Source organism: Chiroxiphia lanceolata, chromosome 9 (assembly GCF_009829145.1).
Source record: "Chiroxiphia lanceolata isolate bChiLan1 chromosome 9, bChiLan1.pri, whole genome shotgun sequence".
In the NCBI taxonomy this organism is placed as follows: domain Eukaryota; kingdom Metazoa; phylum Chordata; class Aves; order Passeriformes; family Pipridae; genus Chiroxiphia; species Chiroxiphia lanceolata.
The window spans coordinates 8,510,989-8,535,859 of NC_045645.1; the positions used below are offsets into that span (position 1 = coordinate 8,510,989).

Below are 24,871 nucleotides of genomic sequence, written 5' to 3' on the forward strand. Positions count from 1 at the left end.
ATCTTGTTTACTTTTGTAAAATCTCTCACTCTTTTAATAGCAAATGTTCTGTACACTTTTAAAGAAAGGTTTTGTGAAGCTTAATCTCAGTAGCAATATTTAAATCATTTATTTTAAACAAATCAGGCAAAACTTATTTTAAGCTTCTTTTGCAGAAGTGTTTTATTAGATCACATAAATCATATAATGAAAGTTATCCTTGAAGCATTCAATTTTTTGCTTAGTCTAATTGCTAATTCTGTGCTGTCAAGGAAGTTGAACATTTTATGGGGGTGAGAGTCTTTCTAGGCACTTCTAGTTGTCTAAAGTATATTAATCAGTACTTTAAAGTTGCAAATTCAACCTGATACTAATTGATGTAGCTCTGAATTCCTGAGTTCCGGAAACATTATGCAATTACACTGCTAATGGTTGATCCAAAAATGTTGGTTATGGCAGACGCGTTTTATTATTGTGCCCGTATTTGAACACCTCTGCATTTATATTTGGGGCATTCTAATGCAACAGAATTAATAGAACCTGTAGCTTCAGCAGGACAGTAAGTTCTCTTACTGAAACCCTTTTCCAGATGCCGCTGTCTCACCTACCCTGCTGGGTGCAAAGTGGAATCAGATCCTAGATCCGCCTTCTCGCCGCCTGTCGTTCAACCCGACCGTGGCCAACGTGAATGAAGCTACAACTCCTAATGAATGTCAGCAGAGAGTAAAGGCTTTCTCCTTGTCCCATTCAGCGACTACACCAACAGGAGGAGGGGATCACTGTGCTAATGGGAAGGATTTTAGCATAAGCCCAGAGACCACAGCCATGTGGATTGATGATCAGGCAGCAGCAGACGATCAGTTGATTAAAAGAAACAGTAATCGTGATGATCAGTGTCACACTGTGGAAACAGGGGAAAAGAAATGTGGGAATACAGCTTGCTTGCCAGAGGAGAAAAATGTGCTAGTGGTGGCAGTCATGCACAACTGTGACAGAACACTACAGAGTGGAGATTTGCTGGATTGTGAAAATTACAACAGTGAGTCCCTAATGGACACTATTGGCTTTACACTGGATAATGAGAACCGACAGAGTGACCAGTTGAGTGTTACTGTAAATGGATCCACGGAAAAGGATACAGATACTGAAAAGCAAGTAAACAGGCCATGCACTGAAGATGACTCTGCAAGTCCTTTGGTTAATGCTTCATCTGAAAGCCTGAGCATCGCATGCCCCTCCTCTCGATTAAAGGATGATTTTAATATGAGTAAGGATTCGCTGTTTTCAGAAGCTACAACTGCAGGGATCAATGCAGTGACTCTCTTACAGACACCAGTTGATGCTACTGTTAAAATGCAAGAAAACTGTGTATCAGTTGAAAATTTTACTAGTAAAGCCATTCCTCAGAGAACGGATCTAGAAGCTAAAAACTCTTCTCCTGGTTCCAGTAATGGAAGCTTAACTGTAGAACAGGAAACAACCCAGCAGTTACAGTCTCGCCTGTCTGGGCTCGCTGAAACCTGTCAGCCTAATGTGGCTGGAAGTGGCAATCACAAGGAATGTGTTGCAGAGCAGTTTGGCCCTGAGGATGTTTGTGCCACTGAAAGCGAAGTCATTGAATGTGATAAAAACCTCGGCACAACGAAATTGCTCGGCATGGCAGAATGTTACCCTGAATCTCAGGAGATGACTAATTGGGAACTGACAAAGTTGAATGAGATGAACAATAAGCAAACTCTAGGAGAGAATGAAAGACTTTTGCAGACCAAACAGCCTGATGATGCATGTGGTAATAGCAAAGAAGGTGGAGATGGGGCAATGGAGGCAGGCATAGACTTAAAGGGGACTGGTATAGACGAGCTTGAAGGGCCCAGTCTCTCTGATGTGATGGCTACATCAGCAGCAAGCTCTCTGTCTAATGGTTGTGATTCCTATGGAATGCAGAACCCAGTTGTTGCTCATGTTCCAAAGACTTTACCCTCCAAGGAAGACTCGGTAACAGAGGAAAAGGAGATTGAGGAGAGCAAGTCAGAATGTTACACTAATGTTTATGAACAGAGAGGAAATGAGACCACAGAAGGGAGTGGTCTTATTTTAAACAGCACTGGTGACCACATAAAGAAAAATTATTTACATAATCTTTGCAGTCAGGTTTCATCCATGCAAGGGCAAACTTCACCAAAACCAGTGACTAATCTGCAATATATCAGTGTTCCTTTTGGTGGTGCAAGACCTAAACAGCCTACAAATCTGAAACTGCAGATTCCGAAGCCATTGTCGGACCACTTACAAAATGATCTTATTCCCCCAAATTGTGGAGGTAATAGTAAAAACAAAAATGTCTTTGGTAAGACACAGTTAGGGGATACAGCAGACACGTTTCCTGGTGAAACATCTTCAAATGCCTCTGGTACTGGTACTAATGGGGAACATTTGGATGAGTATGAATCTGGAGTCTCTAATAGTTCGTGCCTTGCAGTAGCCCCAGATAGTCCAGATAATGATCTCAGAGCTGGTCAGTTTGGAGCTCCAACCAGAAAACCTTTTACGACTTTGGGTGAGGTGGCTCCAGTGTGGGTTCCAGATTCTCAAGCACCAAACTGTATGAAATGTGAGGCCAGATTTACATTCACCAAAAGAAGGCACCATTGCAGAGCTTGTGGGAAGGTAAGTTCAGATTTTGTGAGTAGCTCAAAACACTGTTGGGTTTTTTTCCTGATACTGCACAACATCAGATCAGAGGGCTTTCTAAGCCACTGGCTATAGTTACTTGTGACATCTCTTCCTAAAAATCCATGTTTGAGTGAAGGGAAAAAAAGAGTTTCTAAGCTCTGATCTATTTAGGGTTCCAATAAAGAAAAACTGATTGTTATTAGCCTGTATGAGCAGTGTATTGGTTGCAATAATCATCATCATTGGGTTTATGTTGAACTCTTATAAAATGGCAAAGTGCAGGAAACTAGTTTACAGAAATTACTGCATCAATAACCCCATTAAAGATACTGAAGCATCCTGCTTTGGACTGAAAGTGTGCTGTTGAATTGCAGGCATTCCTGCTGGAATGGCTGATCAACTTTGTTCTTTTCAGTCTTCTTTCCTAACTTTTCTCATATTGCTTACACTTCTTAAAATAATATTTACATGTTTTGAAACATACATTCACTCCTGGAAAAAACCCAGTAAATCATCTGTAACCAGATATGTGTGCACATGGTGAGAAATTTTGTAATGAAGGCAACTAAAACATAATTTCTGTATCACTTTTTGTTGTGTAAGAAATATTTTAGTATCAAGGGGGTTTTTAAACTTTTATCTGGGTGCCATCTATGTAAACACAAATTCTTATGTGATGAGTTTATGGTAAATGATTAACTTGTAAAGTATTTCCAAATATCTTTTTACTGAAATACATGTCAGTGGCATAAGTAAGAAGTTAGGGAAAAAATGATGATTCAAAAGCAGTAAACTAACATTCTTGTCAAGTAGGTATTAATGAGTATTTTAAAAAGAAATACTAAAAGTAAGAACTAGAGTAAAGATAGCTTTGGTTCATTTAGGCCTTACTCAAAGGTTTCTGAAGTTGATTGAAAGACCTCCTGATTGCTCTGGGTGATAATTTTTGCTACCAGAAGAGTGCAGGGAAGCAGAATGATGTGAATAAAGGACCTCAAAGGAGCACATCTATGAGGAAAGCTCAAATCCTCATGCCAGCTGTTTCTGGAAGCAGAAAGCCCAGGCTTGCTCCTCTGTAATGGAATATGTATGTATCCCTTCTGTCCCTGTGTAATCAGAATGCACAGCCTTCCGTCTCTCACTGCAACACCAGCAGGTTTTCTTCAAATTTGATTTTGAGATATGCTGAACAGTCTTTCCCAGGACACTTCTGAAACCTAAGCAGACTTTCCTTGTGCACTGGTCCAGGACTTCCAGGTGGTTCTGCCCATCCTGTTGCAGGTTGGTTGCAGTGAAGTCCTGATGTGGAGCCAGTCACCACAGGTGATCAATAAACATCATATAAAGCACATGTCTGCCTTTTGTGTAGAGGCCTCCTTGTTCTTCTCGTTTCAGTTAAGAAGAATCTGTAAGGGAGAATGTCCATCATTTTAGCTTTGATATATTAACTTATACTGTCAGTTATTTAGGCCGTTCTTCTGGTTTTGGTTTTTTTGAGTTTAACAAATATGACTTCAATTTTCATTTACAGTAATGTTTTCTAATTATTTTTGTGTTTTAAACAAGTTCATTGCTTGGATTTAATTGCTTCTTTGTAATGACTGTAATGAAACCTTGGAATGCACAAATGAATGTGCAGAAAATGAAAATATCTATAAAAAATAGATAAAAACTGCAATGCTAGAGCAGAGTGGGGTTTTTTCTTTTTCTTTTTTTTTTTTTTTACATTATTCTGACAAACCTTGAGAAGAACAACCGGTGTTGTTTTGGATTACATGTGGGGAATGGATAAAAGAAAAGGTCCCTCTGCTCTGTTTCTGAGCTGTGAAAAGTCACATAGTGGTATCAGTGTTAGAATAATCCTCAGAATGGATTGTTTTTAGAAGCCTTGGTTAGCTAATGTTTGTCTGGGCCAAATTTGCACAAGTGCAGCCAAAAGATGTGGCAGAAAGCACTGCTTAATAAATGCTGAGAATCAGTGTAAGTCAAATAATACTTAGCACTTACTGCAAATTGCTTCACATCCTTCATTCCTCTAAGGGTTCTGGGCAGAGAGAGCCCAAAGGCTTTGACAGGCAAGCTCTGATGGATGTGGCTGCAGTGGCTGGAGAAATAAATACCTGTTCTCAAGTGTCTGAGTCTCCCCTAAAGAACTGGGGAGGCATTGTCTTCAACTCTTCAATTATTTGTTTCTAGGAGAAGTCACAGGTCTCAATATTTTGAACACAAGCTTTAGCACAGCAGATTCTTTTTAAGCTTTCTCAGCATTGTGGCAGATTACTATAGTAGGGGTGAATGTACCTGTTTCATTTGGGAATGAACATTGCATTTAAAAATAGTTGAGTGGCACCTGGGAAGTCTGTCTCGATTTTTAATTTCAGGATAATAATTGCAAAGTTAATGGAAGATATGAGCCTCATGGGATTGGTAGGAAGTAATACACTTACAGTAAATTTTGAATTAAGAACCTGAAGAATTTGTGTGAACACATTCATAAATGATATGTATTTATATATAATTTTATATACAAATTATATATATTTATGTACTTTATGTTGTCAGATGAAATGATAATCCTTGATAGGAAAACCAGAAAATTTGTATGCAATCTTTTTTACTGGCAACCAAAACTATATTTTCCCACTAAAATATAAAAAGACCCACCAATTCCCCTAGCAACTAATGCTTTAACAACTCCCAGTGAACCTGAAAACCCTAGTAACATCAAATTCTGCTTTGACACTGCTGTTATTTTTTTATAGCATGATATGCTGAGATAATGACTTGAGGATTATAATAACAAGTCTGACTTGTCAGTGGATTGTGTTCTCTGCATTACTGCTCTTAAAGGCTGATGCAGCCTTACAGAGGGTGCAGCCTTAGAGGGGGTGTCCTGTCACTGTTTCTATTTTCTCTTTTAATGTTTAGATCATTACATTTGGGAGCTTTGCTGAATGCACAACATGTTGTTTGATAAAGGGTCCTAAATTAGATGTTAATTTGTGTCGGTCCTTCATTTATGGTTGAAGACATTGATTTTTCCATGTTCAATACTGAATGAACTTTTGACTGGCAGTTTTGCCCAGAGAACTGAAATGATGTCAAATGTCTCTAAAATATGCTGTGATGTTGTTATTAATATTCCCTAGAATGCTTGTAAATTGGGTTAAGGTGTAAATGCAGAAATCAGGTTTTCAAAGTACATTTGCTTTTTTTTTAAAAAAGGTTTTTACATATGTGAAGAGGTGGGTTTTATTTTTGCATGGAAATGCCAGTGTATACTTACTCATATCTTGGTTTTGAAATGTTTCACTTGACATAATTAGGAAACATTTAAATTGGTTGTAGTTAGGCAGGGTGAGCTCCTTCTTCACATTGGATTTTCAGCGCTCATGGTGAGCTCAGAACTTAGATTTGCTTATTTTAAATATTTTCCACTAAAAGACTGCAAATAACAGGCTGCAAAGTAGTTGTAATTTGGTGTGATCTTTAACTTGGTTGAAATTTAATTAGGCTTACACATATTTATATATGAGAATTCTGTGTAGTTTCTTGTCTGTATTACAGAAATAATTTTGCTGAAGTGATGGAGTAATTTGATTTAGAAAGCATTACAGATCATAGTAATGCACAGTGGATTGCAGAGATAATACCCACCTATAATTAAAATTTGAAATTCTCTCTTGCTGTGTGAAGTCATTTGTTAGGTAACTGCTTCTGTTTCTAGATTTCCTGGGTTTGACATCACCTTTCTGCATGAAATGGATGTTCATCAGTATCTTCACATCACCTGAACAATAACCCTGAGGAAATAGTTTCTTTTTAAATAAAGAAAATATTATTATTTCAAACAAATAAGAAATCATTAGGGCACCTGACTTGTCAGTTCTGCAAGATTATAAGAATGCAGTTGCTGCTGTAGGATTATCTCTGCATGCGTGTGTTTTGGTGCACGAGCCATGCTCATGTTTTGTGGTTTTGCTTGTCTGGAGGAAGCCTCAAGCCTGTTCCCTGCCCAGGACTGAAGAGTTATTAGGGCTGGTTCAGGTGAGAAGCACCAGCTCTGCACCTGCATCTCCACAGCACATTGTCCTCCTGGGGCATCCACTGCCCCCTGAGCAGCCAGTGTAAAATGCAGTTCCTGACTTCTCTCCAGTGTTGTGAAGTTGTAGTGTTTGTAACCATGTCAATATGAGCTTTTTTTTAGATAGATGGAGCAAAATTTTCTTGCAATACTGTCATTCAGCTTCCTTAAATGTCTTGGTTTGTATGTTGAACACTTAAAACATTTTGATACTTCACTGTTCAAAGTCTCAGCTGAGGAACAACTTGTTATATATGAAGAGATAAAACAATTAGAGTTGCTTATAGAGATGAATTGTGCTGCTGCAAAGAAAAATGATCTGTTTGAATTAACCTGTGCCATAGCAGTCTTATATATATGGAAAACTTGTGCATTGATATGTATTTGATTCTAGAAAGTACTTGTGTTCTATGACTGAAGTTAATTCTGTGAGGGACTGTAATGTAGGGGGTATTTATTACCCATTGTCATTTACACCAAACATTTTAAAAACACCCCAGTGCAGTCTCAGGACAACGTGAATTTCTGTTTTCCACAAAATACTGCTGCATCAAGATTAGTGGCACAGGCACGTTGGCAAGTATTGGTCACTGTGGCTTTAGTGGGAAAATACCCATAATTTACCTCTATATTCTGCAGATATTCTGTTGTCCAAATCCATCAGTTTCTCCCTGTTTTTGCACCACACTTCAGTTGTTTTCCCTTGGTTCCAGGTGTTTTGTGCTGCCTGCTGCAGCCTGAAGTGCAAACTGCTGTACATGGACCGAAAGGAAGCCAGAGTGTGTGTGATCTGCCACTCAGTGCTCATGAATGGTAAGTGGAAAGAGAATACAAGATGTGGCACTTCACTGGCTTTGTGTGGAGCTGCAGTGATGCTATTTAAAAAAAAAAAAATCAAAACACTTTATTTGTATGGGTAAGTATTCTCAAACAAAAAGGCCCCTGGGAGGCCAGCGTGGAATCCCTGTGGAGAGTGGAGATTTCTAAACTAAATATGGTTGACAGAAGGCAAAAACTGGTAAGGTTACAGTGAGTTTGAAAGCTTTTGTTTGTGAATGTTCTACCAGGATTCTAAAAACTGTGATTTAGGGCTTTTTTTGTTTTGTTTTCTTAATTCAGAAGCCTACTCTGTGGCCTTTGCTGCCTGAGTAGATAACCTATGAAATTGGAATGCCAAAGAGGAGAGTAATGCAGTTGTGCCTCCTCTAGATGATGCTCTATAGGAGATTGGGAAGGTAGTATTTATCCACAAATTAATCCAGCTCTTCTTTCTCCTTAACTCTGTGGTACTGCAGTGGGAAGACTGGTCTAAAAATGGGTCCACGAATGTGGACAGCTGAGTTTGGATTGTTGCTTTGGGCACTGTCAAACCCAGGGTGGTGCTGTGGCTGAAAGCCTGGTGTGAGCATGGGACACAGGAGAGAGGTCACCAGTAGCTCTGAAGTTGACGTGTAGAACAAACAAAAAGTTCTGTTACCTCTGCTTGGAGTAAGGAAAGACTCAGTTTGTTTTTAACCAAAGGGCTCTGGAATGTATTTTGTATGTTGTCCTTAATTGTATTAACACTGTAGAGCTGTGGTGTTAATATGGGCAAAACCAGAGTGTTCTTCTCTCTGAGGCCTGTGAGAATTTCCAGACCTTCCTGTGCTGGCAGATATCACTGGGTAGGTGGGTGATTATCTGTCCAGTTGACTTATGTCCATGACACTGAGACAGCTGCTGCTGGAAGAGTCAGCATTCAGGTTTTATGGTTTGAATTGAGAAGGCTGAAAAATTGGATGAGGTTGAGAGAGGACCCATGTGAGTGTTTAAATCATGAGATAACCTGTCTCCTTGTGAGAAATTCCAGGCACTTCATCTTGGGTTTATTAATGGGAAGGTGAATGGGTGGCTTGGTCTCAAGGTATAAATATATATTGGATAACTGAGACTTGCTGACAGAAGTTAATTCAGTGGTAGATGAAGGTCTGACAGGTGCACTCTAACATGTCATAGGTAGAATAAGAAATCAGACAAATTCAGGCTCTAAATGCAAACTTTTAGCCGTTAGGATAACAAACTATCCTGATAATTACTGAACAGTTTTCACAGAATCTCCTCTGCTGCAAATGATTAGTTAAACTTTGGAGACTTTTGTCAAAGATTGCTGCTGTAATTTTAACCAAAAATTAGTTAGGAAAATTCTGGTTTGTGTCAGCATTCAGACAAGATAATTTTGACAGTATCTTTACCTCTTACTGGGTAGTGGATTATTTGGTCTGCAGCTTTCAGAAACATCTGTTAATTTGTTGAACATCTAGACTAAAACACTAACCTTAGAAGCTCATGGCTTTATTTTTTCTCCAAAAAAGTTCAGTCTTATGCAGGTTTGGTTGAAAGTAACTGAGTGTTTCATCTTGAGATGAAAATTCGAAATTAGTAGACAGTTTCTGTTATTAAACAGGAATCATTTAAAAAAATTCCAAAAATATTAAATGTTTCAAACATATTAAAAATTAATCAGTGTGCAGTGGTAGGTTTTAATTATTAATAATTTTTTACTGTAGGCCAAATAAGTAAGGTGACAGGGAACTGTAGGTTGTAATATCTAGAAATTAAAACTGAGTCCCAGTAATGATGTTGAAGGGGTGCTAAAATGTTATGTTAAATTTTGAGCTGGAGAAATGAACACATTTCAAGGAGTACAAGAACAGGGAATTACAAATACACCTGGCAAAAGACGGATGCACATTGATGGCAGGGAGCAGTGACACCCCTGCCTGGGTCATTCCAGGGACTGCTGCCTGCCCCAGTGGGCTGGGCCCAGCTGCCTCTCTTCTGTCCCTGCTGCAGGGCTTGTGGGGATGCTCTGGGTTACTGGTTAGTTAACCTGTAGCCTCGTGGTCTCCAAGCCCTCCTGCTCCATGCAGTTTTTTTGTCAGTACAGGTTTTGGGGGTTTTGCCCCACTCAATGCAGCAGGTGAGCATTAACATTTGCCCAGTCTTGGAACCGGGGTGGGAATCGCCCTTTAAAAGCAATTCTTGGTTTCATTTGGTTGCTCAGTACCTGGTTTGTGTTTCACTGGGTGTAGGGGGGAGGGTTCTGTGTTTTCTGGCACTTTTCCATGGCCAGACTGTGTTCCATCAGTTTCCAGTGCTATTGTTACTCTGTTTTCAATTGGTACCTATGCTGACTTGGCACTTCGCTTGATTTAAAGAAGGCTTTAAAAAAGTTCTGTTACCATGCTATGACTTTTCTAATAAAACAGTCCTAGAGATGTAACTTTGTGCAGTTCTAACACTTTCTTCTTTCAGGACTCTAAATGACACAGAATTGCTGTTTAAAAAGTGCTTCACTTTAATTAGCTTTCTCAAATGGAATTTCAATACCATTTCACTCTTGGTTTTGCAGGTTGATGGGGGGAAGAAGGAGAATTTGTGTTCTGTTGGGTTCTGTTTGGGTTTTTTTGGTCTTTTTATTTTCACCTTGGTTTTCTAACAATTCATAGTCCAAGGAACCCAAAGAAGGACATGCTCTGAGACCTTAGGTGGCACGATATTTATGCCTGATTCGAAGAATGTGTTCATTTGTAACATACTAATATGGTTGAAGGTGCAAGCACACATCTGAATTTTCTGGTACCCTGCTTTCCTTACAAGTGAAAAAAGCAGTAGTACTGTGGAGATACAGTCTGTCACTATTTTGGATGTTTGGAGATTTCCCTGTGATGGATATTTTTGGCAAAGAAGTTTTATGTGTTATTCTTTGGTCAATTGAATTAAGGCTCAAGTCAAGCCTTCCAAATTAGGAGCATAAGGAGTTTTTTTACAGTTAAGGATAAACTGTGCTGATGTGCCCTATATAAAAAGAAATGCAAGATGCTTTCTATCATATACAAAAGATAGATGTGCTCAAGTGTTCTGTGGGTTATGAAACATTTGTGATAGGACTGTGTGTCTGTCCATGCAGTTTGATATACGTATATATTTATGTATACATTGAGTGTTTTCAGTAGAATCTTTGAAGAAGAAAGAAAATGCAGCATGAGGAACTAAGCACCACTCAAGTAAAAGTGTATTGTTATAATTTTCAGAAAATATTTCTGTATGAACTGATAGTTTTATTGCACAGGGGCAGTGCTGTTTCTCCTCCTGATATGGTTTTTTTTCCTCAGTTACAGTCTCCTGGGCTTTCACATGAAGGGAAGGTGGCAGGGTCCACACCAACTGCAGCTGGGAACTTAACCCAGTGTTTTGGACTGTTAGACACCTTCCTCTGTGTTCATGGTTCCTGTTCTCTGTTTGCTTTAGCTCAAGCCTGGGAGAACATGATGAGTGCCTCAAGCCAGAGCCCTAACCCTAACAATCCTGCTGAATACTGTTCTACTATCCCTCCTTTGCAGCAGGCTCAGGCCTCGGGCGCCCTGAGCTCTCCGCCTCCCACTGTCATGGTACCTGTGGGAGTTCTAAAGCATCCTGGAGCAGAAGGTAAGAGGACTTCTTTTTATTTTCAGTTCACCTGCAGCAAGAATTTGGAAAATATCTGCCCTTCATCCATTCCAAATACTCTAGCTAATGGCAGTTGTGATATTCCTGCAGTCAGCAGAGACATCAGGTCTTTAAGGACAAGTAAATTGTTCTCAGCAGTTGTGTTTATACATGGTGCTGCCATAGGGAATGCACTAGGTGATGTCTTAAGTCCCTTGAAGTCCACGTTTCTACTTCTGTACTAAAATTTTCCAGCTAATGTTGCTGTGAGATCTTAAATCCTGTTTCTCTTACATTCTCCCCAGTGGCTCAGCCTAGAGAACAAAGGCGTGTTTGGTTTGCTGATGGGATATTACCCAATGGAGAAGTTGCTGATGCAGCAAAACTGACAGTGGCTGGGACAACTTCCACAGGAACCTTGGCAGTGTCACATGATCCATCAAAGCCCATGGCCAACAACTCTTTATCAGCAGAAGTAAGGGAGCCTTACGCTGTTCACCACTCAAAATACCTCCTTACCTTGGCCATGAACAGTATATGAGCAAGGAAGTCTGCTGAGGCTTGTCTTAGTTTGTTGTACTGCAAGTGTCCTCCTTATTTTAATGTTTGCAGAGTGCTTAAAAGACCGTGTGTTTGGAACTGAAATGAGCTTTTATGGGGCAGAGCACTGACCAGTGTTTGTTGTCTGTGTGGCTTCCAAGTGTTTGGCTGTACAGCCTGTGTGTGAAGGACATTTGTGTAATACATGTTTTCCAAGAGGTGTGTCATGGTCAGTAAGGAGTTTGAAACAGTAAGTGTCATAGCATGAATCAGAAGAACGCTCTGCTTGTCATAAAATGATGTATGCAGGCAAGTGCAGATATAGTGTAACAATGTGAAGTCCACCATACCCCATGTGAGTGGACTTGAGACTCCACAAAAAGTTTTGATAGGTACATACAGATTTTGTGAAGATAAAGAAGGGAGCTGCAGTCTCTGTCTAAGCAGACTTTTCAGTAGTAGTTCACATATAGGAGTCATCACATGATCATCTATTGTTAAAGAGCCAAATTACTTGGTGTTGCTGGTTCTCCAGCAGACACAGACTCCTTCACCTACATCTGTAGTAATCTAGTCAGCCAGCTCTTCCAGTTTTATCATTATTGCTTTTGTAATGTTGTCCTTCCTTGTTGTTTCCTTCTTGTAGACTGATAATGCCTCTGTATTCTCGGGAAATATAACTCAGGTTGGCAGTCCTGTTGGCAGTGCAATGAATCTAATTCCTGAAGATGGGCTTCCTCCAATTCTCATCTCCACTGGAGTAAAAGGAGGTGAGGGTATCATTTGGCAGCTGGCTTTTATGCTTACCAGTTGCAATTAACCTAATGCTTACTGTGTTTGTTTTAAAAATAAGATGCTGGCAATATGCTGAGTATTTGAGGAAATTCTCACTAAGTACTCCTGGGTAAATTTTGGGACGCTCATTTGCACCATTGGTCCCTGTGAGCCTCTGGGAAGAACCTCACCTTGCAGTGAAATTCCTGTAAGAAATAAAACACAAAGCAAAAAGAATTAACTTCAGTCCAGAAATATGTGCTAATTTCTTCACTAATCGGACTGTGGGGAATGTTTCACACAGAGATAGATTTTAATTAGTCCTATGAATATTCATGTTCCCTTCTCTGAAATGCTGTTGGAACATCAGCTCTGTCTGAGGCATCCCTGAGCACTGTATCAACAACACTATTGCACATCCTGGCCCACAGTGAAGCTTTTAGTCATTGTGATGTCCCCTCCCAGAATATCCAAATGGAGGAGGCTTAAGAAAATTAAAAACTAATTTTTAAAAGATGAAAAAAATGTGTATTTGTTTATCTGAAATTGCTTTCCACAGTCTGATTCATGACATCCTTTAATACATTCCTGGAATTAACTTATTTTTTCATCTCTGTTTTTTTTTATTCCTATTAAATATTTTGCTGACACTGTGCATTTCTAATGTTAAGCTGGAAGTAACCTTTTATTGCAGAATAGTGTCAGAACCAAAATGTGAGCAGCATTTAATTTCAAAACAATCTGTTCCCTCCTGTGTTAGCTGTTCATATGGATGCCTGATTGTTCAGTCTCCTCCACAAAAAAATGAGTGAAACTACAATATGCTTTTCAGCTTTCATATAAATACCCTCACATAAATTGTATTTTGTATACTTAGTTGCTGTTGTTTCCTGTGCTGTCACATACTGAATTTTCTTAGCAGTATTTTACTTCCCATATTATAATTGTATTAAAAATAGAAAAATAATTTTTCATATTGGAAAGCAAAATTACCTTTCTTTCTAGATAATTTTAGCTGGGAAGGTTATACATTTCTTTCAAAATCTGTTTTAGTCAGTGCAGCTGTTTTTTGTTAAAGTTTAATGCTGAGTAGATTATAATCACAGGGATGAAAAATTTTAATTTGCTAATCATCTGAGTCTAATCATAGAGCACACTACAGACATCTTTGGAGTTTCACGTTGGGATCCATTTTACACTGGCTTCAGACCTTCCATGATTATAAAAAATGCTGTTTCATGTAGTGTTCCCCTCTTTGTTACCTTTGTTGTAGGTAATGCACAGAAAGTGTGAGCCACCTGACACAGGGATAGACCATGTGTTGGTGTTTGGTGTTTGTAGTCCAGGATTGATGCCCTTCTGCTCTACTGTGCCATAAATAACAATTTTAACTTCTTTGTCATTTGGGATTTCAGTTGACACCGTGACACATTTCCCAATTTGATTTCAATTTTTTCCTTCAGTTGATACCAAAAAATAATGATTTGTGAAACAAGCTGCACCTTTCTAAAGGGTATACAGAGGTTATTACATAAGTGCTACTAAAGTTTGAAAATAGCAGCCTAGGAAACAATCAGTCAAGCCAGCAATACTTAAATAAGTGTTTATTTAAAAGGTCAAAAGACTAAAAAGCATCAGAATTGGGGTTGTCTGATTATAATGTGGAGTCTGTACCAGTAAGTTAAGGATTTCATTGTGTGTTTTTCTTTCACAGACTATGCTGTAGAAGAGAGACCTTCTCAGATCTCTGTCATGCAGCAGCTGGAGGATGGTGGCCCTGACCCTCTAGTATTTGTTTTAAATGCTAATTTGCTGTCCATGGTAAAAATAGTAAATTGTAAGTTTTTATTATTAAATAAGGTTTGGTCTATGGGAGGGGAAATGTTGTATATATTATTAGTAGGAACAGCAGCATTTTTATTTGGTAGGATAGTCTCTGAAAATGTGTACACATTGACAAGTTTGTACTGAGCCATATGAAGTTAAATGACAAAAGGCTCTTTTCTGTGATTTAGACATCAGTGCAGATCATTTTGTGTGGCAAATATAAACTAGACTAATAGAGCCTCCAGCTTTGGAGAGCTATGTCTCCTGTCCAGCTTGGTAGGGCAGGGTGTTTTATAACTTAATAAATTAAGATGTTTACAAGCCTTTCAGCATCTCTTAGATCGCAGTACAGTGTTTTACATATGTATAAAAATGTAATACATAATAGAGGTTTTATTGAAATAACTTAATTCTCAGTAAATGAACTGTGAAGCTTAGAGCATGTGTCTTTACTGACATTCATGTGAAGCAGAACAGCACAGTGAGGTCTCATGAAAAGACCTGACATTCAGCTCTCCATCCTAAGAGAGATATCACTGTTGGAAGCTGGTGTAGCTGTCAGGATCATGGTATGCACAGCCAACAGCCTGGCCTCTTCCCAGGCCCCTTCATTCACACTTCAATCCTGTCCTTTAATTTGAATACAGAAACTGCTAAAAGTCTGCTCTGTGCTGTTAATCCCAAGATCTCACAGGGAGCTGTAATGCTCTGGCTCTTCCTTAGCTGTAAACTGGGAATTATGGAGCTGCCTTTGTCTTGGGCGTACTTTTCTTGCACGGTAGCAGATTTAGGATGTAATTTTATCCGTGTGACCGATAACACAACAATACTTGCTGTAAAACTGCCTCTTGCAAGAGCTGTCTTCCTGCAGTGAAATTTGGGGCTGTGCTTTGAAATTCCGCTCTCCTGAGCCCTGTTTTGTCCGTGCAGATGTGAACAGGAAGTGCTGGTGTTTCACTACCAAAGGCATGCACGCGGTGGGGCAGTCGGAGATCGTCATCCTCCTGCAGTGTTTGCCTGATGAGAAGTGTTTGCCCAAGGATATCTTCAACCACTTTGTGCAGCTTTACCGGGATGCCTTAGCAGGTAGGAGTGCTCGCTGTTAAAGGTGGTTTGGATTGGGTCATACTGGCTCAGGTGCATTTCTGTCACAGCAAACGGCTGGTTTTGTATACAAGGGTATAAAAAGAGAATAAGGATTGAAGCTGATAGGGAGATAAGTTCTTATTGTTTGCTAGTACCCAGTGTTATCATCATCTCACCAAACAAAGGTATTAATGAGCTGCTGGTAAGCTGGGGAGCTGCTCCAAAGATCTTCCAGTCAGGAATAAAGTTTTGAGAATTCTTGTGGATACTATGTTCAATATCCCCAGACTAGGTAGTTCAGAAGTTTGATTCCCACAGTACCTGTCTCTGTTGCCACATTATGGGGATACTATTTATATTATAAAGTAATACAAATATATCTGTATGTGTGTGCCTGGAATTGCAGGGCATTGTAGACATTATCCCTGAATTTTGAATTTTCATACCTCAATTGCAAGATTTTTATGTAAACCTTTGCACATTTTACATTTGCTAAGTAAACAGGCTTCCACTTCTAGCTGTTGTTAGACTTTAGAATTCAAATCATTGCATAAGGAAAAATGCAAGTGTTTGGTTCCACTGATTGGAAAATAAGCTAGTTTTCCAGAGATGAAATTGGATCACATTAAGGTTATGTGCTGAAAATACCTTTATAAAGGGTTCTGCTTATAATTTGCAATGCCTTTGGAGTGACTGAATCCAGTAGTTTAATAAAATAATGATCTTTGTTTCCTAAAATGTCTTGATACAACAAAGGTCAGCTTGTTCAGAGAAGTTGCCAGGTTCAGAATGTATTATTATCACATGTGATAATGGATCTTGTGTACACTGCAAACAGCTACCTTTCCAAACCTCAATTCATTTGCCATTCTTTATCTTCTGATTATGTTATTCAGAGAGAGATAGATATGAAAAATTGCAAGCATGTGTATATAAGTATATATATATATATATATATGTATATTGCAGATAGAAATCCAGCTTGGTGTGTATATTGCTATGAAGTTCTGTATAATTACACTACAGAAATACATAATTTATAACTCCTACATAATGTATTTGGAATTCTTCTTTTAGTACTGTAGTGGTAGTAATTTGATATTCTACAATTCTACTGGTGCAAAGAGCTGCTTACTATTGTACAATTCTTAATCAGAACACAAATGTCACTGTTTAAGAATTCCACTTTGTGTTTTCTTGTGGTAGGATTTGCTCTGTGTTGTATTTCAGACATAAAGTACAAGTAGATACCTTCAGTTGCAATAGAATTGCCTCCAGGTTTTGTAGATCATGGCACCTGGGTGAGCTCCCATAGCACTTTGGAATGCTCTCCCAATATTGATCCTTTTTTCTTTCCAAGGCATGGGTTGTTTGAGAGGGAGAAGTATGTATCAGCATATTTGTAACTCGGGCTTTTTTGAACTTTATCCAGGCAGAGAGACAGGATGGGATGCTACAGGGTTTCAGTTTGGTCTCTGTAATCCCTTGGAAGTGTTTAGCAGTTTTCCTGCTGTTGTAGATGGAGCTGTTCATTCCAAGCTGTTCATTTCAGAGGTCCTGCACCTTTCCTAGGATGAGATGATGGACATTTAGAGCAAATGAGAATTCCTATTAGAAGTTAGAGGCTACTTAAAACTCTCTGCCTCACCTTTTCATTTTTCATTACATAATGGATTGGCTTACATTTGTCATGTCATCAGGAAACTTAAATAAATTCTGTGGTGTTTTTTATTTGTTCCCTTTAGTAAAAATTGTCTTTTTAAAACATTTTCTTAAAAATAAAAAGGCTGCACCGCCCTGAGCCTTCATTAGTTTTGTTGTGGGAAGTCCCCAACATTAAGCTGTGCTCTGAGTATAGGACTTTCTAACTGTAGAACAACAGAGAGATTTTGAAGGAAAAATGGCATTTTTCGCTATAGGTTGTGTGCATGTGAATTATAAGAAACTAAAGTTGTCAGTTAAGGCAAGTATTAGTTGCTGCTCACTTTTCATCACTTTAGTTTTCCTCTGTCCCCTCTGTCATCCAGCTCCCTACTGTGTTGCTTCTCTTGTTTTGAAATTGGAAGCTAATGATTTCTGTTGTGGCTGTAGTAGTTGTACTGTTGTGGTAGTAATCCCATGATTATCCTTGTCTGTTGGCTATAAGCCTGACAATGAATGGAAAAATGAGAACTTCTGTCCCTCTGAATGGGTACTTTGAGGCAGTTGGATGTGTTAATACAGCGCTGCCAGATCTGCCCTAGTGCATCAGCTCTTTGGTGGAATACAATCAATGCTACTGTTACTTCTGGAGTGAAAATGTAAATCTGGCAACTGCATGAAATGGCTTTGTGGTCACCCTGGGTTTGGGGATATTCTGTGTGAGGGTGGATCTATCCCAGACACAGTTTGTGTATTTTTCACCCAGCCTGGTTTTAATTAAATATGGTGGTAACTAATGCAGAACAGAGCTATAAAAAGGCCCAAAATGTAGATGTTCTGAACAGAGAAAAGGTTAACTGAGTGAGTAATACACCCCTGCTACTGTTATGTGAAAGGAGGGATACAAAATCAAACATCAAATAAGGTGTGTGAGTCATGTTTGGAGGACTGCCACAGACTAGCCTGAAAAAGTTTTGGATACTGGCAGCAGCTACTCACTGATAGTAAGTGAAACATTATGGCCTTTGCCAACAGGAGTAAGTTCTTTCCGAATTACTTGCTGATGTGTTTCAATAAAAAGATGCTCAGCATGGTCAGAACTTTGAATGTGGAGTTTCACATGATTTTTTCTCAGTGCTGGCATCTGCTACAGATGTGTTGTGCCGTCAAGGTACAGTCGTGGTCTTGTCTCTTCTGTGGCTCTTTGTGACTCTTGATGTGACAGGGACTGGGTTTGTGTTCCTTCTCCAAAGGAAATGTGCTCATTTGCTCTTGAAGAAAATCCATGTGGCAGGGTTGTTCACGGGTAAATACTGCTTTGGATCTCTTGCTGCAGAACTGGGATGCTTGGGGTTTTCAGGATGCCGGCACAGTGTTGGTACTTGGCAGTTCTTGGCTGTTCCTGGTGACGGTGGAATGAGGCTGGACAGATGTGGGCTGACTTCCCTAAGCCTTCCCTGAGACTGGATGCCAATACCACCTTCATGACCTGGCATTAACCAAGAGATAGAAGGATACATTAGGAATTTAACCTTACTATTTTTGGTAAAAGCACCTACCTGGCTTTACCACATATTGAGGACAATAAAAAACCTGCAGGATTCTTTTTTTCCCTTTTACCTTTCCTGGTGTAGACTATTTTATCTGAGTCCAGAAGGGATTGCCAAACTACTATGTAAAGTACATTGTCCATCAGAGGAAGATAACTAAGTGAAGAATTCAAACCAGCATGGATCACAGTTGAAGGGAAATCATATCAGTGGAGAAAAACGTGGTTTTTTTAAAGGACTTTGTAGAGATGCTTAAGATTTAAAGTCAAGGATAACCCAGCATAACTGAGAAGAGAGTAAGTATTGACCTCCTGCAGAACTACTTTAGATGCATCATGCACACCTAAAGCACTTCCTAAATAATGTCAGTTGTCTGATGTCAAGTGCTGGAACTTAATAAAAGGAAAGGCACCTTTCTGCTCACTCTGAGATTACCTCTTTAGAAAGGAAGTTGTGATATTTTTTAAATTAAATTACATGCTTTTGAGAAGGATAGCTATTTTTGAAAGCTTTTTCTGACACCTACACTTTCTCTACAAGCTTCTGAAACACAGTTCTGTGCTTAAAATGTGTAATGGTGCAGTGGGTTGGGTTTGACAATGTAATAGCAGCTTCTCAGGGGGGCCTTGGCTTGGAACCACCTTCAGAGATGTGGCAGGAAAGGCTGACAAACCCTGGTCAGTGCAGAAATGTTTGTGGGGCCCAAAGAGGCTTTTTGACTTGGGTTTGCTGATTGAAAAGGGCACTAGAGAAGAGAAAACACTTTGATTCTTCCCATGCTGTCCACATCCAGGCTCTTGCATGCTCTTATAAATAACAAATTGCAGCACAACTACCTAATCCCAGTAATTTGCCCTCTTAAAGCAGTGGTAACCTCTTGGAGCTTGCACTGTGCAAGCTACTCATGTCAGAAGAAGTCATTTATAGTGCTGTGGCTTATGGAAGGAAAGGGCTGAACAGCTGAGTTGCAGATTCCACTCTAAGGGTTTTTTTTCATGTTTCCATTGGCTGAAAAATTCTTATTAAGGCATCCCAGGCATGTGAGCTTTGGAGCTCCATCTCCTGAAACGGAAAAAATAAGGAGTCATCCCCTTCTGCTGCAGCACTTGGCACCAGTCTCGAGTGGAAATGTCTGATTGCTTTGTCATCGCAGTGGGCAGTGCCACACGTCTGGGATCTGCATGGGGCTGTACGGCTGCACTTTGCCTGGCCTCTTCCACACAGAAAAGGTGCAGAATCCCATTCAGGCTGGCAGTTCACATCCCTCAGACACTTCAAGGGTAGAAAGGATTGTTATGGTCATGTTGGAACCGAGAACCTCACCAAGGAATGTTACTATCAGGCCTTTAGCTTCTATTTGGGTAGGAACAGATGGGAAGGGGAAAAGGAAGTAGAAATGAAGAAGAGGCGATTAGTGAGGGTAGGCGGGAACTGCAAAAGCAAATGAGTGCCAGCAGCTATTTTAGATAAGTGCAAATCTCCTGTGAGCACCAGTGGATACATAGATTTGCACTAGCAGGATGCCCAAGGTGGAGCATTGGTGTATTCACTGAGCAGGCAACAGTGTCACAGCACCCCTGACAGATGTGCGTTTGGCATGGGCAGGATCAGTGACTCTCAGCAGCTGACAACACTGGATGTGGCTCTGTTAATCATGTTAGGTGGACCAGTAGCTACTTTTCATCAAGTATGCTCGGCTGAGCCACTCAGTGTCTCAGTTGTAGCCACTCTGGGAGTTCTGGGGTGATACTGTCAGCTCTGGGTCATGTGGGTCTGTAAAACAGAGGTTGGCTTCCAGGACAGTGACAAGCTCTGAATGACCTGTACCCTGCTATGGGATGTCTGGGCTGCCAAAGCCCCTCACCTTCTAGCAGAGAACTTGAGAACTTAGTTTGTGCAGCACTTTGTGGGTACAGAAGAAAAGAGTCCACTAAGGTGCCTTCAAATTTGAATAATGAGGAAATCCCTGAGCATATTTGTGAGTTGGAGTGTGAAAGGAGCCTTTTGTTTAGAGGCCTGGCAGTAGCTCTGTTTAAAGCTGGACAGCCCAAGGTCTGGTGAAGGAAGCAATACTCACTGGTGATTGTGCCAGGGGCATGTCAAAGTTGCACTTCTGTGACTCACATTTTTACCTTCTTAAAACCTCATGTTTGTTTGTGTGTGTCTCGTGTGTGAAAGGGGGAAAGGCTCCAGTTACTTTCCAGTGATTGTGCACATTGGAGACATGCACGTCACTGCCTTGAGCTCAGATATACTCCATTATGAGGTGGTGGGGAAAGAGCAGAAAATCTGCTTAGCAGTCTGCAGGAGCCCAGGAGGTCTGCATGAGTACCTCAGTCCCATGCAATTCCTCAGGAGTGGTGTGATCAAGCACACCATGCTCTCTGAAATGACTCGTGTTTTTCTTTGAGAGCAAATCAGCGCTATTAATATTCACATCTTCCTATGGAGAATTGTGATCAGCTGTTCTGTACATTATTTGCACGCTGTTGTTGTCATTTGATAAAAGGAATCACACCATGGTTCTTTGCTTCAACGTTAAATGCTGTGTCGGATGCTATAATAGCCTAATCAACATTCAGACTCAGTCAGCCATTCCAGTGTAAACATTTTTGGAAATTAAGAGCATCAAAGAGTAAAAATGTGAATAAAAATTAGTGGTGTTTCTCCCCTGTGTCTCTCAGTTGCATTTTACATTAAGTGTACTAATGAAATAAACACTCTTTTGTGTAATTCTTGAAATGACCCATATCTCCAGTACGTGTCTGAGCAGGCATCCCAGTGGTTTGCCTAAATGGAAGGACAGCCAATGGGCATTAATTGTTTGACCAGGTGCACAACCCTCCTTAAATTGCAGCTGAATAGAAAAGTTTAGTTCAGTCAGCAGCAGCTTCTGCAGTGGAAACCCCTTGAGTATCTGTGAGATACTGAAAACAGGCTTTCTGTGGGTGTTTTTGTAGTGCCAGGGGGAAGTTGCAGGAACCATTTCCTTGGCAGCAATACCGGCCTGAGCTATCCTGTGATACCCTGTGCTCTCCCTGGCACAGATTGCCCAAAGAAGCTGTGGGTGCCACATCCCTGGGAGTGTTCGAGGCCAGGTTGGATGGGGTTGGAGCAACCTGGTCTGGTGGAAGGTGCCCCTGCCAATGGCAGGGGCTTGGAATGAGATGAGCTTTAAGGTCCCTTCCAACCCAGGCCATTCTATGATTCTATGAAACAGGCAGATCACAGGAATGATTGAGGCAAATCCCTCCCTGTTCCCCAGGAGAGGCTGGATGTCTGTGTTGTTGTTTCAGGTGTGATTAGTACACAGAAGTGCTTCAGGAAGCAAAGTGAGTTTAATATGGATTTTTTGGTTTCCCTTCTGAAAAACTCCTGACATTCTTGATACAGCTCTCAAACTAGCGAAGCAATGACCTTTTTGTTTCCATAGGTAACATTGTTGGCAACCTGGGACACTCTTTTTTCAGCCAGAGCTTCCTTGGAAGCAAAGAACACGGAGGCTTCTTGTACGTTGCAGCAACGTATCAGTCCCTGCAGGACCTGGTGCTCCCAACCCCACCGTACCTGTTTGGCATCCTCATCCAGAAATGGGAGACTCCCTGGGCTAAAGTGTTCCCCATCCGGCTGATGCTGAGACTCGGAGCCGAGTACAGGCGTAAGTACCAGGCACTGAGCTGCAGTAATTTTTAGGTTTTTTTAAGTAGTGCATTTATTCCCATCAATGATTAGAAAAACAAACAGAACGCTCATATTTTGGATGTGACATCTGCTTTTTAGCACAGAAAGAAATGTTTTCATAGTGACAAGCAGAAGTACCTGCTGTGACACATTGTGAAGCTGGACTTTGCATCGTTTCCATAGCTGTGGTTTGGATTTAGGCACATTCCCATGTGCTGGGGCAGTTGTGACTGCAGGTCACTTCCTCAGTCTCTTCCTGGAAGGTGCTGCGTTTGTGTCTCAGGTTTCCTGGGTTTCCTTCCATCCTGTTTTCTGGTGGAACTGTCAGATTTCAGCCATTTGTGCAGCCCTGCTGGCTCTGCAGCAGATCAGATCAGCTCAGGAGTCCCTCTGGGCTGCTGGATTTGCAGAAAACATCTGCTGAGCATCCGCAGATCAGCCGTACAGTTCGGGCTCAGGGAATTCGGGGCATCTGGGCTGTAGCTGAGCTGCTGTTCACAGACACGGGAAATTCAGCCCTTGTTGGTGCCTCAGGGCACTGAGCACGAGTTGGTCGCTGTGTGGGGGCTGTGGTGCTTTCAGACACTGCGCCGGTGTGCAGAGGCTGGAGCTGATTTCCATCAGGAAATCCTCACGATGTTAATTCAAACCTGCTGAGCACTTCACAGCCCCTTCTGAGCACACTGGGAGCTGCGTGGCATTTGGGGAAATCAGACTGACTGCCTGAGGATAGTTTAGGAACCTTCCTTCAAACATGTGTTTAGGAAGCCTTGGCACTGTGTATCATTGCATGAGTCATGATCCAAGCATTGTGATGGCTCCTGCTGCAACATAACGTCAGGCAGCCAGATCCATACACTGCCCTCGGAATTGCATCACAGATGTTTTACAGGTATGGCCAAGCCAGGCAAGGAATGCAGGTATTTCACATTGCTGACATACCATAAATGACCTTTTAATTGTTCTTGACATAGCTCTGGAGAGGTTGCAACCTTCTTATGAAATAATGAAAACAACAAAGGAAATAATCTGGATTATCACTTGAATGTCACACCTGCCAGCTACACAAGTGCAAGGTTTATGATGCTGTAGTGGAGAGCAGCAGGAGGGTTGTACAAAAAAAGGAAGAAGCCATTTCCAAGGAGTAGTCTCAGAAAAGCATTTAGAAAGGCCATCTTTGCCATCAGGGTCCAGATCACCAGAATCAGTCCTGCAGGGTGGCACTTGTCAGCTTTCCACATAATTTCTTGTTTCTGGGGCCATGACACACATGGAAGATGAATTATAGCCTTAAACCCTTCTGCCCTTTTGCTTTTTAAACACTGGACTCTCTAACCTCTTCTTTAGCTGCTGCTCCCCACGTTCAACTGAGGAGGTGGTATTTGAGTCTGGTTTGCAGGATCTTGGTATGTAAATTACAATCTGATCTGTTGTGTTTTGTTTTATTCCAGTTTATCCCTGCCCACTTTTTAGTGTCAGATTCCGTAAGCCTTTGTTTGGAGAGACTGGACACACAATCATGAACCTCCTTGCAGTAAGTGCTGCCGTGGAATTTGTGTGTTCTGTCTGTGGGAGTTCCATCAGCGTGGGGAGAACTGAACTCCTGCTGCACTTGGCATCAGGTTTAGAAGATGCCAGGGGAGATAGTGGGGATTTGGATGAATTTACTTGCTGTGCTGATAGTGGGTGTGAGCTTTCATCAACACAATGAATTGTAACCAGGTACCCAAATCAACATCCTAAACCTGGCCACCGGAGGATGTTTGGATGTTGAAATAAGAGCATTATTTGCTCAGATTGTTTCCTCAGAAGTGCTGGGTCATCACAGTGTGCAGTCACAGCTCTCTGATTACACAGTGCTTCAACTGAAGGGAAGTTATTATCTCTTCCTACTTTGCAAATATTTTCAATATAGAAAATTCTCCTTGATGCATGACTTAAATCTCACTGCTGGAAAAACTTATATCTCCATCCAGTAATGTAACAGAATGCAGAGAGCAGGTTGTGTTATGTACAGTGATGATATTCAAGGCTGGAGAAAATTAATTTGGATGTAAGAAAATGAGTGAAATGACTTACACTGACTTACAGTCATGATTATGGTTTTCATTTGTATACTGCAATTACACGGGTTACAGGCTGTGGTGTCCCTGTCCCTCCCTGCCTTTCAGTCACTGATTACAATTATTTGAATGGGTAGTTATGAAACCTCCAATGTTAATGATGATCATTGTGCCTAACTTAAAAACTTGTTTTAATTACCAGGACTTCAGAAATTACCAGTACACACTGCCTGTGGTCCAAGGTTTAGTGGTTGATATGGAAGTCAGAAAAACCAGCATCAAAATTCCTAGCAACAGATATAATGAGGTAATGCTTATAATTCATACATTTCTCTACAGTTTCTTTGTGGTTGGAGTACCTGGGATCTAAAGGAATTTTTATTTTATTCACCACCACTGGGGAAAACTGCCTCAAAAGCAAATAGTAAGTGCAGGATGCACAGAACTTTTGGAAGTGAATGAGGGTGGCTGCACAGGAAGAACACAGTTCCATTCAGTATTAATTA

At 40.6% G+C, this 24,871-nt stretch overlaps 1 protein-coding gene across 1 annotated transcript in view; it reads left to right on the forward strand.

Moving 5' to 3' along the window:
* Positions 1–24,871, forward strand: part of ZFYVE9 (zinc finger FYVE-type containing 9) — a 56,342-nt gene that overhangs the window by 20,595 nt on the left and 10,876 nt on the right. Inside the window, exons 4-13 of the mRNA XM_032696189.1 lie at positions 569–2,646; positions 7,450–7,549; positions 11,027–11,203; positions 11,509–11,678; positions 12,390–12,513; positions 14,232–14,354; positions 15,275–15,430; positions 22,055–22,279; positions 23,754–23,836; positions 24,568–24,672. Of these exons, the coding sequence (XP_032552080.1) occupies positions 569–2,646; positions 7,450–7,549; positions 11,027–11,203; positions 11,509–11,678; positions 12,390–12,513; positions 14,232–14,354; positions 15,275–15,430; positions 22,055–22,279; positions 23,754–23,836; positions 24,568–24,672 (3,341 nt within the window). The remainder of the gene's footprint in view (positions 1–568; positions 2,647–7,449; positions 7,550–11,026; positions 11,204–11,508; positions 11,679–12,389; positions 12,514–14,231; positions 14,355–15,274; positions 15,431–22,054; positions 22,280–23,753; positions 23,837–24,567; positions 24,673–24,871) is intronic.